Here is a 20,758-nt window from a genome sequence, read left to right as displayed (position 1 = left end):
CTAAAGGCTTTAAAAATTCTAGGAGGAAGTTTACTCCTCCATTAAAGTGATGGAAACAAAACAAACAACAAAATCACCCAGTGCTACTCAAGCTGGTGGTCATTACCTCATTTCAATTACTTCATCAGTACCCGGCCATCACTTAAAACACTTCCAACGGAAGCTTTGTATCTTCTGATGGAAACCACAGACATTTGTTCTGCTAGCCCTTCACCAAGCTGCCTCTTATAAAAGTGACTGTGGAACTCAAGCATTCTACCTTTACAGTCGATACCTTTAACTGACTGATAACAAATGAAAGAACACAGTATTTCTACTTGAAATTAAATAACATAACACAGCAGGATGCCCAACTTTTTTGTTACAATCATTTCCAAGTCAGTGCCATGCATGCGCTGGCACCTCAGTCGTGTCTGATTCTTTGCCATGACCGAAGTGGCTGAGCACGTGTGGCCAGGCCTGGAAGTGACTGCCACACCTTACAGTAAATAGGGAGGAAGGAGAGAAAGAAGGAAAGAAAGAGGGGCAAGGAGGGGAGGCAGGAAGGAAACAAGGGGAAAAGGAAGGAGGAAACTTCGAAAAGGAGTAAGGTCTACTATGTTTTGGGGTTTAGTAGCTAGTTGCTTACACTAGGTGATTCACTCATAAGGAAAACATTTCCTTCATAGTCATCTTAAGTCAGGAAAAAAAATTCTTGCTGGAGACACAATGCACTGCATTGAGAGTTCTTTCTTTGTGCTGTTTGATTACTAGAAAACTCATCTTAGGACAAAAAGTGATCTGCAACAGTACAGTGTTTTATTAGTGATTGTACAACTGAGGATAATGAAGTTCTGGCTGTTTATATCTTTGTGCACACATTATCATATCTTAAGGGAACAATCATCAATTCTCTTAATTTCCCCTTCTCAGATTATGACTACGACACCTCTGTTTCGCAAAATCCATGTAAAAAAAAAAGAAAGAAAGAAAAATTCAGCCAATAATCCAGATTCAATCATTTTATGGATAAATTACTGTGAGATAAAGCACCTGGGTAAATGACAATTCATCTATTATCCAGAATTATGAATCATGTAGATACAACTCTCCTATATAAACTAGCAAGATCAATTTCCTTCATGAAAGCATTTCATGTTTACATTATTACAATCCAAAACAAGGGATTAATGCTTCAGTGGTGTTGAACAGTGACAATTCTTTATTAAATGCCCCTACAAGGAGTTAATCTGTTCCTGGATTTTTTTACAGATTAGTTTGCAGTTTAGAATCTTAGGTGTTATTTAAATCAGACATCAGAGAGTGTTGACATTAACAGATCGCCAGAGTCACTAGAAATCTGTTGTTGCTAATGAAAATTTCACTTGAGTAACAAAAAAATTGCTGCTGCTTCTGAGATGCTGAGTCATGTCCAACTCTTTCTGACTCCACAGACTGCACCCCACCAGTCTCCTCTGTCCATGGACTTTTCCAGGCAACAATCCTGGAGTGGGTTGCCATTTGCTACTCTACGGGACCTTCCCAACCCAGTGATCGAACCTGCATCCCTTACATCTCCTGCACTGGCAGGCAGATTCTTTACCACCAGCGCCACCGGGGAAGCCCAACAAAAACCATGCGGTAATATAAACGGATTGACTGCAGAATGCCTTCTTAGAACCCAAGTCACAGGAACCAATCAATTTTCACTCATGCGTTTTAGTTACTTAACATATCCCTTTACTAATTCCAAATTATACATCACGGTTTCTTAACAGCTCATTTGTATACATATATTAATGTAATCAGAGAGCAAATTCATAAATTATGCATTGTATCTGAGGCTCATAAAAGTGTATGATTGTATAAAATAATATCAATTTCGAAGTCAATAATAAGTAAGAACAACCTTGTAGAAAATTTGAAATTTTAAATAAAGAATAATATTCCTTTGGTGAAAGATTAACCCTCCTCGAAATGTTATCAGGTTTTTACTGACATACCTCTTGGAGAGGCACACACCATTTATTTGATATGCAAAATATTAGGAAACTCATAAACGAGCTAGAAATATCAAATGTTCTCTTCCTTCTGAGTTAATAATAACCCATAAAGTGTTTACCTTTTCCCCTAGTAATCTGATATCTTAAGAAAGGTGAACAGTTGCAAACATTAAACTTCATTTCTCAATTATTTACCACAACATATATCATTGAAAATAGTGAACTAATTTCTTTTATGCCAATGAATAAAGATTCTAACTAAATTTTCTGTTAGTTGCAGACACCTGCACCACCTAGGATGAATTTTTTTTTTAATAATGATCAAAACCACTAAAATAGCTAGTTATCTGAAAGCAAATGTGAGAGTGTAGGTTGCTCAGTCATGTCTGACTCTTTGCAACCCCATAGACTGTAGCTTGCCAGGCTCCTCTGTCCATGGAATTCTCCAGGCAAGAATATTGGAGTGGGCTGTCATTCCCTTCTTCAGAGGACCTTTCCGACCAAGGGATTGAACCTGGATCTTCTGCATTGCAGACAGATTCTTTTTTTTTTTTTTTTTCAAAATCAAAATATGTAAGCCTTCATTCTAGGACCATTTCCAACTTGCTCTTTTTTAAAAAAATTTATTTATTTTAATTGGAGGCTAATGCAGGCAGATTCTTTACCTACCATCTAAGCCACCAGGGAAGCGCAGTTAGATACTTACCCACCTACATACCTACCCCTATGTATGCATTTGTGTACTCAATTGGATACAGTATCAAATGCTGTAAAAATAAATGTGGTGAAAAAAAAAATAATAAATGTGGTGGATGGAAAGAATCAGTTATTGTTAGTAGAAATTCACTATGTTTTCCACAGTAATGAGCAGCCATTAAAAGCTAATTAAGGTGACAGCACACTGATGTAATGTGGTGATTAATTCCCTCTGAACGATACATTAAAGAAAAACTGCAAAGTCACATGGAACTCAGTACTCACCAGAGACCTCTTATGCTTGTTTCTCAGGCTTCAGTGAGCTTTGCTGTAAGCCTGGATTCACTAACTACATACATCTGCACAGGCTATTATGTGCAAATATCAATAAGAGAAAGTAAAGGAATCATAATTTTATTTATTAACGCACTGGTTTCCTTCCACAGTCTCCAGCATGTCACCTTTAATGGAGCCGGGGTGGGGGACAGAACTCTTCTGCAAGTATTTGTGTAAGGTCACTTGTATACTGGAAACAAATTGTATGTTGACCAGGAAAGGAAAACCATCATGGAAAGCAGTCTTAACGGTAATCAAATATTTTCCTCTTTATGCCCAGGAAAATAACTGTTGGAATTTTCCTGGTGAATAGCCAATGCATCAAGTCTATAGACACTCTTCCATACAGAGCAGTAATTCCTCACTTGTTTTCTATATGTATTCTACACAGAGCATTGCTTTCTCCACATTCAATCTTATCTTTTTTATTTCCCAAATAGTTACAAATCTGAATTTAGATAGGAAATTTCTTCCTTAGCAAATCAAATTAGACAGAACAGAACCTTTCTTTCTGATTTTCATCTTATTTAAAGAATGTGTATTCTTCTCTGATCATTCATTTTATATTTCAAATTACAAAGAATATAGAAAACACAGTTCTCCCAAAAGAGCAACATCCAAGAAGATAATACAAAAAGTTTAATTTATCAGAATCAAAGAGTTCCAAAATATTAAACACCAAACTTCAGATTTAGTCTCTCAATCTTCCAGACTGAGTCATTTTAAAATGAGACCTAATTTTTACTAAGAAATTTTATTATTTTAATTCAAATTTGATGCCCTGCCTAAAATGTTCAGAAGATGCAAATTCTGAAAACACAACTATACAACTGTTGATCTAATTAGTTGAACTAAGTAGGATAGAACTGAAATATATCCATATGAAGGCTACAGGGCTCTCATAACTCATAGCTACTTTCCGTGAGCCAAATGGCAAAGCCAGCAAAATCACTACCTTCAGTGACAGGGAAAAGAAATTCCAGATGAACTACTTACTTGCACATATGTACACAATCATCCCTCCAAAGAAGTTACCAAAGTTTTATTCTATCCACTTAATATGACAAGTTGTTTCCCAAGGATCACTCAGTGGGAGGAAAATAGAGAATAAATAAGTAAATAAATAAATTACACATATAATGATAAGTGTGTTGGAGAAAAATAATTTGTTTGTCGAGTGCTAAGCAGAAGGGATTTAATCCTAAGAAAGGAGCAGAGAAGCACAGGAAATTCTAGAAAAGAAACAGAGCTTTAAAAAAGTACTCTTGGAGCAGTCATAGGAAAGCTCGGTTACAGGAAAGCAGAGAGAACACAGACAAGTGCTGACGATAATTTCAGTAAGGGTAGATGACAGTGCGGCTGCTGCAGCTCAAAGGCAATCGGAGCGCTGAAGGTGGGATGAATTCAAAGAAAACCTGAGATTTAGTGACTCACCAGATACACGAAATGAGAATGAGAATGCAAACGAGGTCTCAGGGCTTTATATCCAAGGTCAAGAGAATGATAGTATCAGTGTAATTTAAGATTTTTTAACAAAAGGATAATCAAATAATCGCTTACTTCTACTGAAGCCAGAACCGCCTGATTGCTGAGTTTGTGCCTGATGGTCACAATTCAGAATTCCCTCCCATCCCTGCAGTGTTTCTCAGCGTTTCTGCAATATTTATCGACATGTGTGGAAAATTCTCACCAGTTTGCCACCAGTGGTCTAGCACGGGGACTCTGAAGACCTTTTTGGACCATTCCAGCGTCTCCACATCACATCGTTCCCCAGCCACAAACAGTGTCTTGAACCTGAGTATTAGAGGGAGAGGGAATTGAAATTATTCCTGGAAAATAAACTGAAATAATTTCCGTGTTTGCCTTCTTTTAAACACTGTAGAATCTAATCACATTAATTCTCAGAGGAAACCACTGTAGAATGGTTGTGGAAAGCAGGCATCATTTGTTTGGACCCAGCATGCTATGCAGCACTAATCCACTTCAGTCGTGTCTGCCTCTTTGCGACTCTATGGACAGCAGCCCGCCAGGTTCCTCTGCCCATGGGATTCTCCAGGTAAGAATACTGGAGTGAGTTGCCATGCACTCCTTCCAGGGGATCTTTACAACCCAGGGCTTGAACCCATGTCTCCTAAGACTCATGCATTGGCCCCAGTAAAACTAAATACATATCACAGCACTGGAGAGAAACACTTCAAAAGCAGAATTCACAGTTACAGCTTTTCAGTTCTGAGAAAAGCAACTGAGTTGATCTTTGTAATATATCCGTCACATTCATCTAATTACCAAAAAGTGAAAAATCTTTTCCTCCTTGACATTACCTCTGCTAATTTTAGCTCCAAATTTGATTGCAGTATTCTATTTACGTCTTTGCACAAAAATATACTCTAGAGTATCAGCTAAGGCAACAAATGTTCTCATAGATATGACGCACTTGCTCCTCCTCATGACCTTCAATAAACATTACTCTGACTACAACATATATTTCTATTTCAAGGACACATAGGAAAGACAGGTGAAAGGTAGGTGATTTAAAAAGAAATGGCATTGTGGCCTTCCAGGATAAAAAGGTGCTTATCAGAAGGAATAAATGATCACTAAGAGATGAACAATCCTTTGCAGGGAACACTATGCCACAGTGTATAAAGGATGAAACAGAAAAAAACAGAACTGCCTTGACACCATTGGTGGTTCATTGAGAGAAAAACTATTTTTTTCTTCCATTCTCAATGCCCCAGTGGCCTGTCAAAACAAAGAAGCTGTGCATGAAAAGCGAATTCACTATCATTAAAATAAAAACATAAATAAACACAAATCAAATGTAAAAACCTGCCTACCCATCCTGTACAATGTAGTATAGCCACAGAAGATTTATCATTCCCTTAACTTATTTCAGAAAAATCTCATGAAGATTCAAATATTCCCACACTATGCTCCACAACTATGGAGCCTCTATGCTGCCTCTGCCACAAACAGATACTGCATTCTATAATTACTTGCTTCTTGCTTATTTCTCACAGCTCCTTAGGATCATTCATCTTTATGACATCAATACCAATCAAAATATCTGAGATTTTTAGATACTTAAACTTTACGCAAACTACATATATATTTGCAATTCAAGCAAATATATTACCTAAAATTACTTAAAATTTACTTGTAACTTGCTTGAAATTAAAATCTGGATTATCAATTATGACCTCATCAGACAGAAATGTTATAGCAGGAAGAAATAAACAGTTAACACATTAAGCTATTAAAGTAGGCTAAAATATAACAAAAACTAAAGTTTTAAAGTTTAAAACAAGGTTGATATATCTATAATTTTAGATACTATAGAAAAACAAGACAAAATAAGGATATAAATGCCATACTGTTGATAATCTTATGACTGAAAAACATGAACATATTTTAATTGTATCGTATTCAAACTATCAAAACTATTTTTTTAAACTTCTCTGGTTAGGTATATTATATGTTTCTAGGGTAAATGAGGAACAGTGAAGCCATCTGGAGAGCCAGTCCTGGGCCTTGTCACAAAGGAGCTTATAGAACTTTCTAAAGAATTTGGATTTCATCCTGAAGGTGGTGAGAGGTGTGATCACTCACCTAGAGCCAGACATCCTGGAATGTGAAGTCAAGTGGGCCTTAGAAAGCATCACTACGAACAAAGCTAATGGAGGTGATAGAATTACAGTTGAGCTATTTCAAATCTTGAAAGATGATGCTGTGAAAGTGCTGCACTCAATATGCCAGCAAATTTGGAAAACTCAGCAGTGGCCACAGGACTGGAAATGGTCAGTTTTCATTCTAATTCCAAAGAAAGGCAATGCCAAAGAATGCTCAAACTACCACACAATTGCACTCATCTCACATGCTAGTAAAGTAATGCTCAAAATTCTCCAAGCCAGGCTTCAGCAATACATGACCGTGAACTCCCTGACGTTCAAGCTGGTTTTAGAAAAGGCAGAGGAACCAGAGATCAAATTGCCAACATCCGCTGGATCATAGAAAAAGGAAGAGAATTCCAGAAAAACATCTATTTCTGCTTTATTGACTATGCCAAAGCCTTTGACTATGTGGATCACAATGAACTGAGGAAAATTCTGAAAGAGATAGGAATAACCTGACCTGCCTCTTGAGAAACCTTTACGTAGGTCAGGAACCAACAGTTAGAACTGGACATGGAACAACAGACTGGTTCCACATAGGTAAAGGAGTACGTTAAGACTGTATATTGTCACCCTGCTTATTTAACTTCTATGCAGAGTACCTCATGAGAAACACTGGACTGGAAGAAGCACTGGAGTCAAGATTGCTGGGAGAAATATCAATAACCTCAGATATGCAGATGCCACCACCCTTATGGCAGAAAGTGAAGAGGAACTAAAAAGCCTGTTGATGAAAGTAAAAGAGGTGAGTGATAAAGTTGGCTTAAAACTCAACATTCAGAAAACGAAGATCATGGCATCTGGTCCCATCACTTCATGGGAAATAGATGGGGAAACCGTGTCAGACTTTATTTTGGGGGGGGGGGTCCCAAATCACTGCAGATGGTGATTGCAGCCATGAAAGTAAAAGATGCTTACTCCTTGGAAGAAAAGTTATGACCAACTTAGACAGCATATTCAAAAGCAGAGACACTACTTTGCCAAAAAAGGTGAAAGGTTGTTGTTGAATCACGAAGCCAGGATTCTTGGCTCCCGGAGGAGAAGCATTCAATCCGGGGCCAGAGACGAGGCTTGATCACTCAGAGCTTTTGTGTAATAAAGTTTTATTAAAGTATAAAGGAGATAGAGAAAGCTTCTGACATAGGCATCAGAAGGGGGCAGAAAGAGTACCCCCCTGCTAGTCTTCAGCTGGATGTTACATAGTCACTAGCAGTCTGTTAATGAAAGAAAGGAATGTTTTAAAACTCAGAATGGCACCAGGCCCCTCACCCATAAAATGTATTTTGGGATAATCTTGGCACCAAATGGTTCATCCTGGGCCATAAAATGATTAAGTTGAATCTTGAAGAGGGGCAGATCACCAAACAAATAGTTTCATTTACATAGATTAGAGGAGCAATATCTGAGCATAAACATACTGGTTTGTCAAGTAGGTTCTGAGCCAAGAGGCGGAACCAACTTGAAGACAGAGTTTGGGGTAAATTACATTAGTAATTAGTCATTAGTTTGGGGTAAAGTACATTAGCGTAGCTTAAGATAAACATTTCCATAAGAAAAAGGCATTGGTTATCTCTAGGTTTGAGAATAGTTAACTTCAGGTGAAACCAGGTGTCATTATGGCAACACAGTATTTTAAGAGAAACCTCCTTTTAAATTTGTATAGAGAAGGAAAAAATATCGCTAGTTTGTTTCCTCCTGCCGCTTAAGAGAGATAAAAATGTCTGACACTTGTAGGCTATTTCCTCTGTTTGGAGACCCTTGGCCTTCCTGCCTATTACCCTCTTAAAGGTCTGTCTAGTCAAGGCTATGCTTTTTCCAGTGGTCATGTATAGATGTGAGAGTTAGACTGTGAAGAAAGCTGAGCACCGAAGAATTGATGCTTTTAAACTGTGGTGTTGGACATGACTCTTGAGAGTCCCTTGGACTGTAAGGAGATCCAACCAGTCCATTCTAAAGGAGATCAGTCCTGGGTGTTCATTGGAAGGAATGATGCTAAAGCTGAAACTCCAATACTTTGGCCACCTCATGCGACGAGTTGACTCATTGGAAAAGACTCTGATGCTGGGAGGGATTTGGGGCAGGAGGAGAAGGGGATGACAGAGGATGAGATGGCTGGATGGCATCACCGACTCAATGGACATAAGTTTGAGTGAATGCCGGGAGTTAGGGATGGACAGGGAGGCCTGGCATGCTGCAATTTAGTGGTCGCAAAGAGTTGGACACAACTGAGCGACTGAACTGAACTGAACTGAAAGATTTTCAGCAGGAGAGTGGCACAGTGAGATTTTTGGTTTAGGAAGACACCACCAGCAGGAGTGGGGAGGATGGAAAGAAGGTCAGGGCAGGAGCCCAGGGCCCCAGATTTGGGAGGTTATTACCATCACAGAGAAGTGGTGAGACCTGAACCCAGGCAGCCCCGGGAGGGGGTGGGGGGCGGGGGATGGAGGTGGGCGGATTATCTGAGAAGTCTGAGCAAGAGGACTTATCACCACTGACAACTCCCATTTCCTTGAAGAGCCTTTTAGAAATATTTGTATGTCATTGGAAGAAAAACCAATACATAAACAAACGCCAAACCCAAACTTTAAAATACCTGATCCTAAATCAAAGTAAAATTCAAGAAAACAGGATTAGAAGGAAAGCACAGGTATCCATGATGAATCGTAGAAGCAAAAAAGACTGAACGAGAAGGTCTACTATTCACTGTTTGGGGCTGCCTCAAACCCTGGTAGCTCAGACAGTACAGCATCTGCCTACAATGCGGGAGACCAGGGTTCGATCCCTGGGTCGGGAAGAGCCCCTGAAGAAGGAAATGGCAATCCACTCCAGTATTCTTGCCTGGAAAAGCCCATGGACTGAGGAGCCTGGTAGGCTACAGTCCATGGGGTCTCAAAGCGTCAGACACGACTGAGTGACTCCACTTTCCTTTCCTTTCAAACCATACTTATAAACAGACACCTTTAATGACTGATCATGGATACTGGCTTCACAATTTAGATTAACTTTACAGAATCATTTTGCTGTTGTATGTTATAGGAAATTTGAAGAACAGAAAGAACACATGCAGGTATATGTCCATACTAGGATTTCTGCTGTATTTTTGCCATTTATGACTATAGGAGGTTTCAAGCATGGTTTTCTTTTTTTTTTTTTTTTTTTTTTTCAAGCATGGTTTTCTTACTAACCAACAGAGGAGTTAGCTTTTGTATTTCACTGGAAGTGTAGTCATATTCTAGAGCACAGTGTACTTTTCTCCCTTCTTTCTTTCTAATAACATGTGTAACAGAATTTATTAGTCTCAAATTTTTCTTTAAGAGCAGAAGTAAATATCCAACTGTCTGATGTCTGAAAAAAAGAATAATATGCATTTAGATAATTTGTATTAAAATTTATAAAACGAATATGTTTGGCTGAGTCTAATACTATAGGCAAAGAACAACGAAAAGGAGGTACTTTATGGACATCAGAGGCCACATTTCCATCATCTGTCAAGCCATAGATTTCTTCAAAAACCTCTACCAATCCAGATAATCATGTGTTTAGTTGATATACGAAACTTAAGAACTAGAATTTCAACGGTATTTAGTAATGAAAATGTAATGTAAAATACAGTCATTTAAAAATGTTATCACACAATACAAAATAATCTTTTGCTAATCAAGGGGCAACTCATACCTTGATATTACCATCATTTTTTTAACTTTTAATTAATTTTTTGGCTTTTTTCCCCTAGCCAAGTAAACTTCAACTAACTTAATTAATTGATTATAATAATAAAAAAATCATGCATAGCATTGATTCCTTATTTCATTATAAATTTCAGCCTTATGTATCTTTAAACTTATTATTTAATATTATGGTTTTATATTATAATTCTATTGTCTTTTTATCTTTTAAGTATACATTAGTATCATCATGACGGCAATCTTCATAATGGTACTAATAAGCAAAATGGAAAGGTATGATATTCAACAAACAATAGTAAAAGTGGTGTTTGCCTTCTCTGCAAGTCAGAAAAAATCCCCTCCATTTTCATTAAAATCACCTTAGTATTTACCAGAAGCAGAGGTAAAATTTGGGGCTCACTGGTAATTTAGGGACTTTCATGATGGTTCAGATGGTAAAGAGTCTGCTTGCAATGCAGGAGACCTGGGTTCAATCCCTGGGTTGGAAGAATCCCCTGGAGAAGGGAATGGCAAGCTACTCCAGTATTTCTTGCCTAACATCAAATAGCATAGATGATCTCTTCTCCCTTAATACACTGGAAACTATCTATCTATATTTGTATTAAAATTCCTAAAACTGCCCCAAAGTTACTATTTTTATCAATTACCAACTTCAAATTATATAATGAGTATAAACTCACTATAAATAGAGATAAAATTCAAGAATAAGACATGACTGACAGAACAATTTAAAATCTTTTAATAAATATTTAATCCAGTATTATTTAACTCCTAATTTCTCATAATAAACAAAACCATACTACATAATTTTATATTTTTAAAACCAAATGATTATTTAGTATAAATCTATAATAGAAAGACAAATTATAATTTAAAGGTAAACTCAAGCCTAAGGGCAAGAGTTGTATTCTTATTTTTTAAAGGAGATTTAGTTCTTTAGGTTTGCAAAAAAGGAATGCTAACATTTTGAACATGAGTTTGAGTGAACTCCGCAAGTTGGTGATGGACAGGGAGGCCTGGCATGCTGTGATTCATGGGGTCACAAACACGACTGAGCAATTGAACTGAACTGAACATTTTCCAACCGTGAAATTTCTCATTAATGACCTTGCCACTATTTTATTAATTTTACAAACAGATGAATGCCCCATTTTAAAAATTCAAAAATATATTTTTATTTAAAAATTTATAAAAGTGAAAATTCGCCATGTTCACAGTTATTTGGACTCTCTGGAGAGAAAATTTACTCATATTCATTATATCAATCCTGTCTCTGCACTGTACAATATGGTAGCTACTAACTATCTCTGGCTATTTAAAATGTAGTTAAAATTGAAAAAAATTAAAAATATCAATTTCTTCACAGTAGTAACCCTTTGTCAAGAGTTCAGTAGCGACAGGTTGCTAGTAGCTACTATGCTGTAGATATCAATTTTCCTGGGTAGGGCTGCCCTAGATTGGTATAGAGTAATTCAGTATGAGAGATACTCTGATGATGCCAACACATGGGAAGATGAACCTACTTCCAAATGCGTAACACTAAAAGCATAAACAAATGACAATATACAGTACCCAGAGTAGAAAAAATGGAGAGAGATGAATGGGAATGAGACCCATACATCTTTCCTCATTTCTATATAAAACCAAGCACGTTCAACACTCAAACGAAGTTGAAAATTAACCAATAAGGGAAACAGTAAAATGGTATTGTTGTTGAATTAATTTTATTCCAAAATACATAGGAAGCTGTATAGTAATGGATAAAAAGCCAAAGCGAAATTATGGTGAAGAATTTTTGGTTTTAAGTATAAGCAGAAGGAAACTAAAATGAATATTTTCTTTCAAGGTCCATAAACTACCAAACAAGGGAAAACGGCTCTTCACTTGTGCCAACATAGGTTAAATAAAATATATCATTTCAGTAATGCTTCATCAACTTCTAGTTCACACAACAGAACACCATTATTTTTTACATCAATGTCCCAGTGGTTATCTCCATCTTTTTCCTTCATTCTGGTTTTTCCCCACTAGAAAATTCAAATAAGCTTTTGAAAAAACTCTCCACCATTTTATTACTGTTATTTTGGCTTCTGTTCAAACAGAACTGATTCTTCCCTCCACGTCTCTTAACTGTCCTTGCAGATTTTTTATTTTGTCTCTCTGTTTTGCATTCTGAGTAATTTCCTCGGTAATATCCTATAGTTTTAACAGAGTCTTTCATCGTGTCCATTTATTTATTTAGTTTACACTATCCACTATAGTTTTCTATTGTTTCATATCCAAGTTTAATCATTTTACATAAAAGTTATTAGTTTATGACTGATTATCCTTAAAATACTTATTTTCAAGTTTGATTTGACTATATTACAAAAATAAGGTCAACTGGAATGAATCCATGTTGTGTTGATTTCAATAGCATTCGAGTTCTTCATGTATTTAGAATTTTATTTCCCACAATCTTTTCAAAATAGAAGTTCTGTGTGGTCATTTGTCTCTCTCTCTCTCTCCTATGCTCACCTTCTCTGTTCAATAGGTTTGTGACATCTAATGCCATAACGATGGTTCAGAATTATTAATCCAGTGATACTTGGGATATCACAGATCCTATTCCAGGATAACAGATGGGCAGTTTGGTTAGCCTCTGATTGCTGGGGTGTCCTTTGTCTCATTCAGACCCCTGGACCAATGTCTGCTATAAGTCACAGTCCCAGAAAACAATTGGCAGTCATCATGATCAGCCACCTTTTCTGAGTGGTGTGTTAACACCCCAGCCCATCCTCAATCACTGAGCAAACTCTGACTCCATACGGAGTACAAGGCAACACTGAGTCCCTATTACTCTGCCAACACCTGCCTGTAGCAAGCCTCTGGCTTCAGCCGCCCTTGCCATTTTGCCACTGTAATCCATTTCTAGTCCACAGAAAAGTTTATTTTTCAGCTCAGCACTGATGCTCTGCTTCTTCTTTTTCATATTAACTCTCATTGCTATGTAATTGGAAAAGAAAGGCTACATCAAAGTATGAGGTACTGCACTATCTTGAATGGAAATCCCAGCACAGATTCTTTTTCTAACTTTACTAAAATTGAACTAGAAGATCATGGGGGGAAAAAAATCACTATGATGTATGAAAAAGAGCAGTAAATTGGAAAGCAGATGATAATAACAGCTAAGACAGTCCATGTTAAAAACAGTTCCAAGTGCTCTGCATGAATTATGTAGCTTCTATTTTCACTATATTCTTGCACTAGTTCACACACGCACAAAAGAACAGAGAGACTACATAACTTTCTGAAGGTCACATAGTCAATAAGTGGTAGATTTGAACCCAGGAGTCTAACTCCATAGTCAGAATCCAAATTACCATACAGTACTGCCTAGCCCAGCTTTTGCCTTATAGTAGCTTGGTAATCCTAGGAATGTTATTTTACCTCTTTGTGGCAGTTTTCTCTGCTGTGAAATGAAATGATTTCACTAGATGATGTCTTACCTATTTTTCCAAACTCTAGTTGTCTGATAAAATAACTTATAGCTCTGGTTAGTTACCTATTTTAGAGTACCCTCTTAAATTTAGGGAAACATCTTTAAATTTATTTTAAAACAACCTTTGATGAGCTATGTAACATTTATTTTTATTTATTTATTTTATTATTATTATTATTTTTTTTACTTTACAATATTGTATTGGTTTTGCCATACATCAACACGAATCCACCACAGGTGTACATGTGTTCCCAATTCCGAACCCCCCTCCCCCCTCCCCCTCAACACCATCCCTCCGGGTCATCCCAGTACACCAGCCCCAAGCATCCTGCACCCTGCATCGAACCTAGACTGGCAACCTTTGATGAGCTATGTAACATTTAAAAAGAAAATACCATCACAAAACGTTCTGTAAAAGGAGAGAGAAGCAACCTGCAAATAAATCATGAGGGTGCAATTATAATATCTAAGAAATGTCCACTCAGTAAGTCAGCATGAAATTGTCTTGAACATGAATATAAACTTGAAGTTATAGTTGCATGAGAAGACTTGGGTTCTGGCTTTCATTCTGCCTCGAATCCAAACAGCTTTTTTTGAACCTCAGTTGCCTACAATAAGACAGCTGGATTTTGGAGGTCTCTTCTAACATTCTCTTAGTCCACAAGTCATAATCAATCCAAGTAGGTCAGTGAAGGTAATATTCTTATAGACTATAAATATATAAAAAGGAAAAGTTGCATTTATCCCATGAATGACAAAAATCCCTAGGTCAAGTTAGTCTCCTAACTTACTTTTCACAGGAAGTGTTACGTTCATGGTATTTAGTTAGGAGTGTAGGCTCGAGTTAGATCACCTGAAACTCCCAACACTTTGGCCACCTCATGTGAAGAGTTGACTCATTGGAAAAGACTCTGATGCTTGGAGGGATTGGGGGCAGGAGGAGAAGGGGACAACAGAGGATGAGATGGCTGGATGGCATCACCGACTCGATGGACGTGAGTTTGGGTGAACTCCGGGAGTTGGTGATGGACAGGGAGGCCTGGCGTGCTGTGATCCATGGGGTCACAAAGAGTTGTAAACGACTGAGTGACTGAACTGAACTGAACTGAAGAAGTCACTTAACTTCTGGCCCTAACCTTCCTTACCTGTAAGATGAGAATAATCACAATTCCTACTTATTTTGATAACCAGTGAGACAACAAACTATGACTGCTTATGCCTAGCACATAGTAGGTGATCAGCAAGTGTTTGCCTTTCTTAATAGTAGTCATTTGAATAATTGAGGCTGTTTTAGAGTCTGCGTTCATAAATAGATACTTAAACCATAGGTTCACATCATCATGAATAACTTAAATGCCTAAAGACAAAGGGGCATGACCAGGGGAGCTTATTGCGATTTCTCCTACATTAAAATCTCATGGACTAAAATCTCATACTCTGTGTCTATACCTATTAGTTTGAAAGAGTTGGTATTTTGGTATTGACATTCATTCAATACCAAATGAACACCTATTAAATCTGATATTTAATAGATGTTCATTTATTGGTGATTTAATAGGTATTCATTTGGTTTTATTTGATACTTTATACTTCAGGCAAATTAGAAATAGTTTCTTGCCTTTACAGTAAAGGATATCATCTGACCCATGGAACAAATGGGAAAAGATGATGTAGCAAACAACAGACTTTAGCTTGATCGTCACACACCTCCATGCCCTGTAATCAGAACGCATTTGTCAGAAAAGGGACGCTACAAGAACAAGGTCACCATTTCTTCAAAAGCCCTGGAATTGTGTTAAGACATGGATACTATACACAGCCTCAGATGTTTTTACCAAAACCTATGTTTCTCTTCTTTTACTGAAATGGAGTAAACTATATCACAATGTAGTAAATAAAGTGAATAGAAATACAATAAAAGATTATTTTATGAACACATTGTATGCTCATTTATGAACATTTAATGTAAATCCAGATCCCTTTTTTTTTCCCAAAAAGAAACAAATGAACCAAATCACTGACCCTGCCCAAATTGAAATCTTGCTTACATCTGCAACTGCTGTACAGTGTCTGTTTTAACCCTTTCTTTGGGCCCTAGCAGCACAAAATTCATAACATCTGGCATTTAACTTAAAAATTTCAAATTGACTTAATTTAAAACCAATTTTAACTTGAAGAAACTACAAAATCCTTTTAGTTTATGATAGCGGTGACCTGTTTCAGAAAGGTTCAATGAGAACTGATGCTGGAAACTACCTTGAAGATGCAAATTGCTATAATTATCTCTGAATGTACATATCATTAAGCTAAAATGAATGGCAATAAACCAGCACAAAAGTATCTATTCTGAGCACATTATTACAAAACAACAGGAAAATAATTTCCTTCACTCTTTCAACATAGGTAATTTGGACTATAATTTGCACATTTTATCTTTATAAGTAAAATTAAGTATTTTCCCTCTATTTAGACTATTTTCAAAAGGTAGATATTATATATATACATATACATTTATATATATGTACATTTGCATGCTAAGTTGCTTCAGTCTGTCCGACCTTTTGTTACCCTATGGACTGTAGCCCGCCAGGCTCCTCTGTGCATGGGATTCTCCAGGCAAGAGTACTGGAGTGGGGTGCCAAGACCTCCTCCAGGGGATCTTCCTGACCCCGGGGTCAAACCTGTGTCTCTTATGTTTCCTGCATCTCTTATGCTTCCTCTGGGTTCTTTACTACCAGAGAGAGTGGGGCTTCCCAGGTGGTGCCAGTGGTAAAGAACTAGATTACAAACGCACATACATATACATACATGTATAAATCACATACATAGGATGTATGTATACATACATACACATTATCTCCTTCTGCTTTAAGGAAAATATAAGCAGAGTAGTTTTAAAAGGAGAACTATTCTGAGAAAATCTGAACAGAAATAAACAGGACATGGTATTAAAAAATCTTCACAGTATAGCTAAATTTCCAATTCCTTCAAAAATACATTTAGAACAGCCATTCTTAACATTCAGAACCTCTGACTTTTTCCATAATGGTACTACCGTGCTAGAAAAAATATACAGTGTTCAGTTATTCACTGTGATTGCAGTTTTTAATGTAATTTGCCCTGTGCATCCCAAGTTCACCTTGTCAGAGAGTACTGCTTCCCCAAGGCTGCCCCAGGGTCCTGTTGACGGATCGCTCTAATTGCAGTCGGCGCTGTAAACAAAGCAGCCACTCCATGCTCCGCGAGCACACGGAAATAGGCTCCAGCATCTGGTGTTCCCACAGGCTTCCCCTACAACGAGATTCATTCAAAATGTCACCAGATAAAATGTCTCCTATTTCATCGACTGTTCAATACTTACACATTTAACATAGCAATATTAATAAAATAGGGATCTAATGTATCTTAGTTTTAATATGTTCTATCATAAATAAACAAAATGCCCAGGCATCAGACAAGCGATTTGCTCCAATACTATATATCCTAAAAGCTTTTCAAACTGCAACTTTTCCTTTCTTAGTTTTGAAACATAAAGGGCTAGAAATACATATATATAATTCAAAGCAATAAAACAGTCTTCTATTTTCCAAGCAATTAAATATATTGTTTTGTCTGGCAGACTAAATGAGAAATGTGGTTACTATGAATTTCTAACATTACACATTTTTCATGATCTCCATTAAAAATGACAATAGCAAGTCTCAAAATATATGAGAAGACAGAAAAACCTGGAATCACAGTGATTTCTCAGCAATGACCTTTTCAATTAAATGTCTCACTTCAAGAAAACCAATTTCTAAGAATTTTAAAAAAATCTAATAAGATATCTCAAAATGTAGGTTTTCCACAGCCTCAAAATGACATTATGCATGTTCAACAGACAATCCACTCACAAAAACCTAACAATCTTTATGGATTATTCAATTCAAAAGGACACAAAACATTTTTAACTGAAAATGAGCATGGCATAAATAAATCAGTAATTCTGTAAAAAAATCAAAGGATCCCATAAAATCTATGTTGGCCCAACTATATTCCCTCATTCCTCAATCCATTCTCATCACTGGTACTTCTCTCTTTGTTTCTGAAGTCAGGTCCTGGAATGTTTATATGTATATAATGTATATTTCATAGTCAAGTCCTTTTGGAAGTGGTTGAGATAAATAGGTGTCCTATTTTGGACCATTTCTTGAAAACTGAAGAGCATATGAGCATCCTATGGACCTTATATCCTGGAAAACACACTTGGGAAACACTGAGCTATGGTAAGCAAAGAAAAGAAGAGAAAAAGAAAGAAGGAGGGAGGGAGGAAGGAAGGAAAGAATTTGCTAGAAGCCAACTTAGAGGTCTCCCCAAACAACTAATAAAGGAGTGGATGATGATATGACATTTATCATATCATAAATATGATATGATAGTCATTTAATAATTTTGATTCACTATCCACTTCTAATTGGATCTCTCGTAGGGTACTATTTAGTTTTTACATATTTTTTAAAGTTACTCTCAATATTCTTTAATATAGTTATATTTTCCTTTTTTTAATTACCTCTTTATTATATTCTATTACTTCTCCTTTTGCTCCTTAAATACAAAGATACTTCTTGCAATTAGAAATTCATTTTTATTATCACAACTACCCTGGAAACCTGCTTTTAATTTATTTCACTACCATCCTACACACATTGACATAGTAGAAAAAGCTGCCAAATACATTTTGGCAACTCATGTACGTAATTTAACTTATACCTATTGAAGGCATAGGCATATCAGCACCAACTTTATTATTTCTCACCAAGGGCGGTAAAGATTTGACTTTTGTTTCTTCAGTCTGTCTTAGGCACTGATCACCAGGGGAGGTAGATTGTAACCTTGGAAACGTCACCTCACCCCCATAGAAATGATTTTTCAAATGACCTTACACAATTGACTTGCCCTGTCAATGCTGCCATTTTCTTGTCTGCTAAATAAGAATAAATCGCTTTTCCAATAACTCTTTGATAAGCTAAAAGCACTGAGATAATATTTTAAAGTGGTTTGACCTCTACTGAAGAAGGTTATTTCATAGGCAGTTTGAGCTGAATTCCACTACTGTGCCAGGGTCACGAGACAATGATAATATACTCACTGAAGAGACACTAGTCTTAAGGAAAATGCGACGCCACAGTGACTGCCTACACACAGGACACGATTCGCTGTGTTTCACAGCACCTTCAAATTAATTATATCTAAGGATAATGAAAAAATAGTTTCTTAGAAATAACAGTTAAAAACTGTCCCATATTGTTATAGATAATAAATTCTGACCCTGCATCAAACAAAATTCCATCAATATTATATTTATTAAGCATAAAAAATGATGATAACATGTCATTACAATTAGGATATGAATGGAAGTGATGAGTAAAAGCTCACACTTTTTTGTAAGTTAGTTGAACTACTAAAGGTTCAGTTATCTTGCATTAGATTGTCTATTCCTCAGAAGAACATGAGACAATAAGTGATATTTTTTTATTATGGAATTCAAATTCGCTCAGCCGCTCAGTCATGTCCGACTCTTTGCAACCCCATGGACTGCAACATGCCAGGCTTCCCTCTTCATCACTCACTCATGGAGCTTTCTCAAACTCATGTCCACTGGGTTGGTGATGCCATCCAACCATCTCATCCTCTGTCATTCCCTTCTCCTCCTGCCCTCAATCTTGCCTAGCAGAAGGGTCTTTTCAAATGAGTCCGTCCTTTGCATCAGGTGGCCAAAGTATTGGAGTTTCAGCTTCAGCATCAGTCCTTCCAATGAATATTCAGGACTGATTTCCCTTAGGATGGACTGGATGGATCTCCTTGCAGTCCAAGGGACTCTCAAGAGTCTTCTCCAACACCACAGTTCAAAAGCATCAATTCTTCAGCAATCCGCTTTCTTTACAATCCAACTCTCACATCCACAACTACTGGAAAAACCATAGCTTTGACTAGACGGACCTTTGTTGGCAAAGTAATGTCTCTGCTTTTTAGTATGCTGTTGGTCAGCATACTAAAGGTTATAGGTTGGTCATAGATTTTCTTCCAAGGAGCAAGCATCTTTTAACTTCATAGCTGCAGTTAACATCTGCAGTGATTTTGGAGCCCCTCCCCTAAAAAAGTCTCTTATTGTTTCCATTGTTTCCCCATCTATATGCCATGAAGAGATGGGACTGGATGCCATGATCTTAGTTTTCTGAATGTCGAATTTTAAGCCAGCTTCTTCACTCTCCTCTTTCACTTTTATCAAGAGGCTCTTTAGTTCTTCTTCACTTTCTGCCATAAGGGTGGTGTCATCTGCATATCTGAGGTTATTTCTGTTTCTCCCAGGAATCTTGATTCCAGCTTGTGCTTCATCCAGCCAGCATTTTGCATGATGTACTCTGCATATAAGCTAAACAAGCAGGGTGACAATATACAGCCTTGACGTACTCCTTCCCAGATTTGAAACCAGTCTGTTTTTCCATGTATAGTTCTAACTGTTGCTTCTTGATCTGCATACAGATTTCTCAGGAGGCAGGCAAGGTGGTCTAGTATTCTCATCTCTTTAAGAATTTTGCATAGTTTGTTGTGATCCACACAGTCAAAGGCTTTGGCGTAGTCAATAAAGTAGATGTTTTTCTGGAACTCTCTTGCTTTTTTGATGATCCAGGGGATGTTGCCAATTTGATCTTTGGTTCCTCTGCCTTTTCTAAAACCAGCTTGAACATTTGGAAGTTCACAGTTCACATACTATTGAAGCCTGATTTGGAAAATTTTGAGCATTACTTTGCTACCGTGTGAGATGAGTGCAATTGTACAGTAGTTTGAGCATTCTTTGGCATTGCCTTTCTTTGGGATTGGAATGGAATGAAAACTAACCTTTTCCAGTCCTGTGGCCACTGCTGA

The 20,758-nt window shown here is 37.1% G+C and overlaps 1 protein-coding gene across 4 annotated transcripts in view; it reads right to left on the bottom strand.

Moving 5' to 3' along the window:
• Positions 1-20,758, bottom strand: part of ACSS3 (acyl-CoA synthetase short chain family member 3) — a 183,878-nt gene that overhangs the window by 67,299 nt on the left and 95,821 nt on the right. For all 4 annotated transcript variants that reach the window (XM_069584128.1, XM_069584131.1, XM_069584132.1 and 1 more), the window contains exons 8-9: positions 16,992-17,143; positions 4,705-4,808 (exon numbers count right to left, since the gene is read on the bottom strand). In XM_069584128.1, coding sequence (XP_069440229.1) covers positions 4,705-4,808; positions 16,992-17,143 — 256 coding nt within the window. The remainder of the gene's footprint in view (positions 1-4,704; positions 4,809-16,991; positions 17,144-20,758) is intronic.

This window comes from Ovis canadensis, chromosome 3 (genome assembly GCF_042477335.2).
Source record: "Ovis canadensis isolate MfBH-ARS-UI-01 breed Bighorn chromosome 3, ARS-UI_OviCan_v2, whole genome shotgun sequence".
Taxonomy (NCBI): domain Eukaryota; kingdom Metazoa; phylum Chordata; class Mammalia; order Artiodactyla; family Bovidae; genus Ovis; species Ovis canadensis.
Note: the sequence above shows the minus strand (reverse complement) of the source record. Positions and strands in the feature narration are given on the sequence as shown.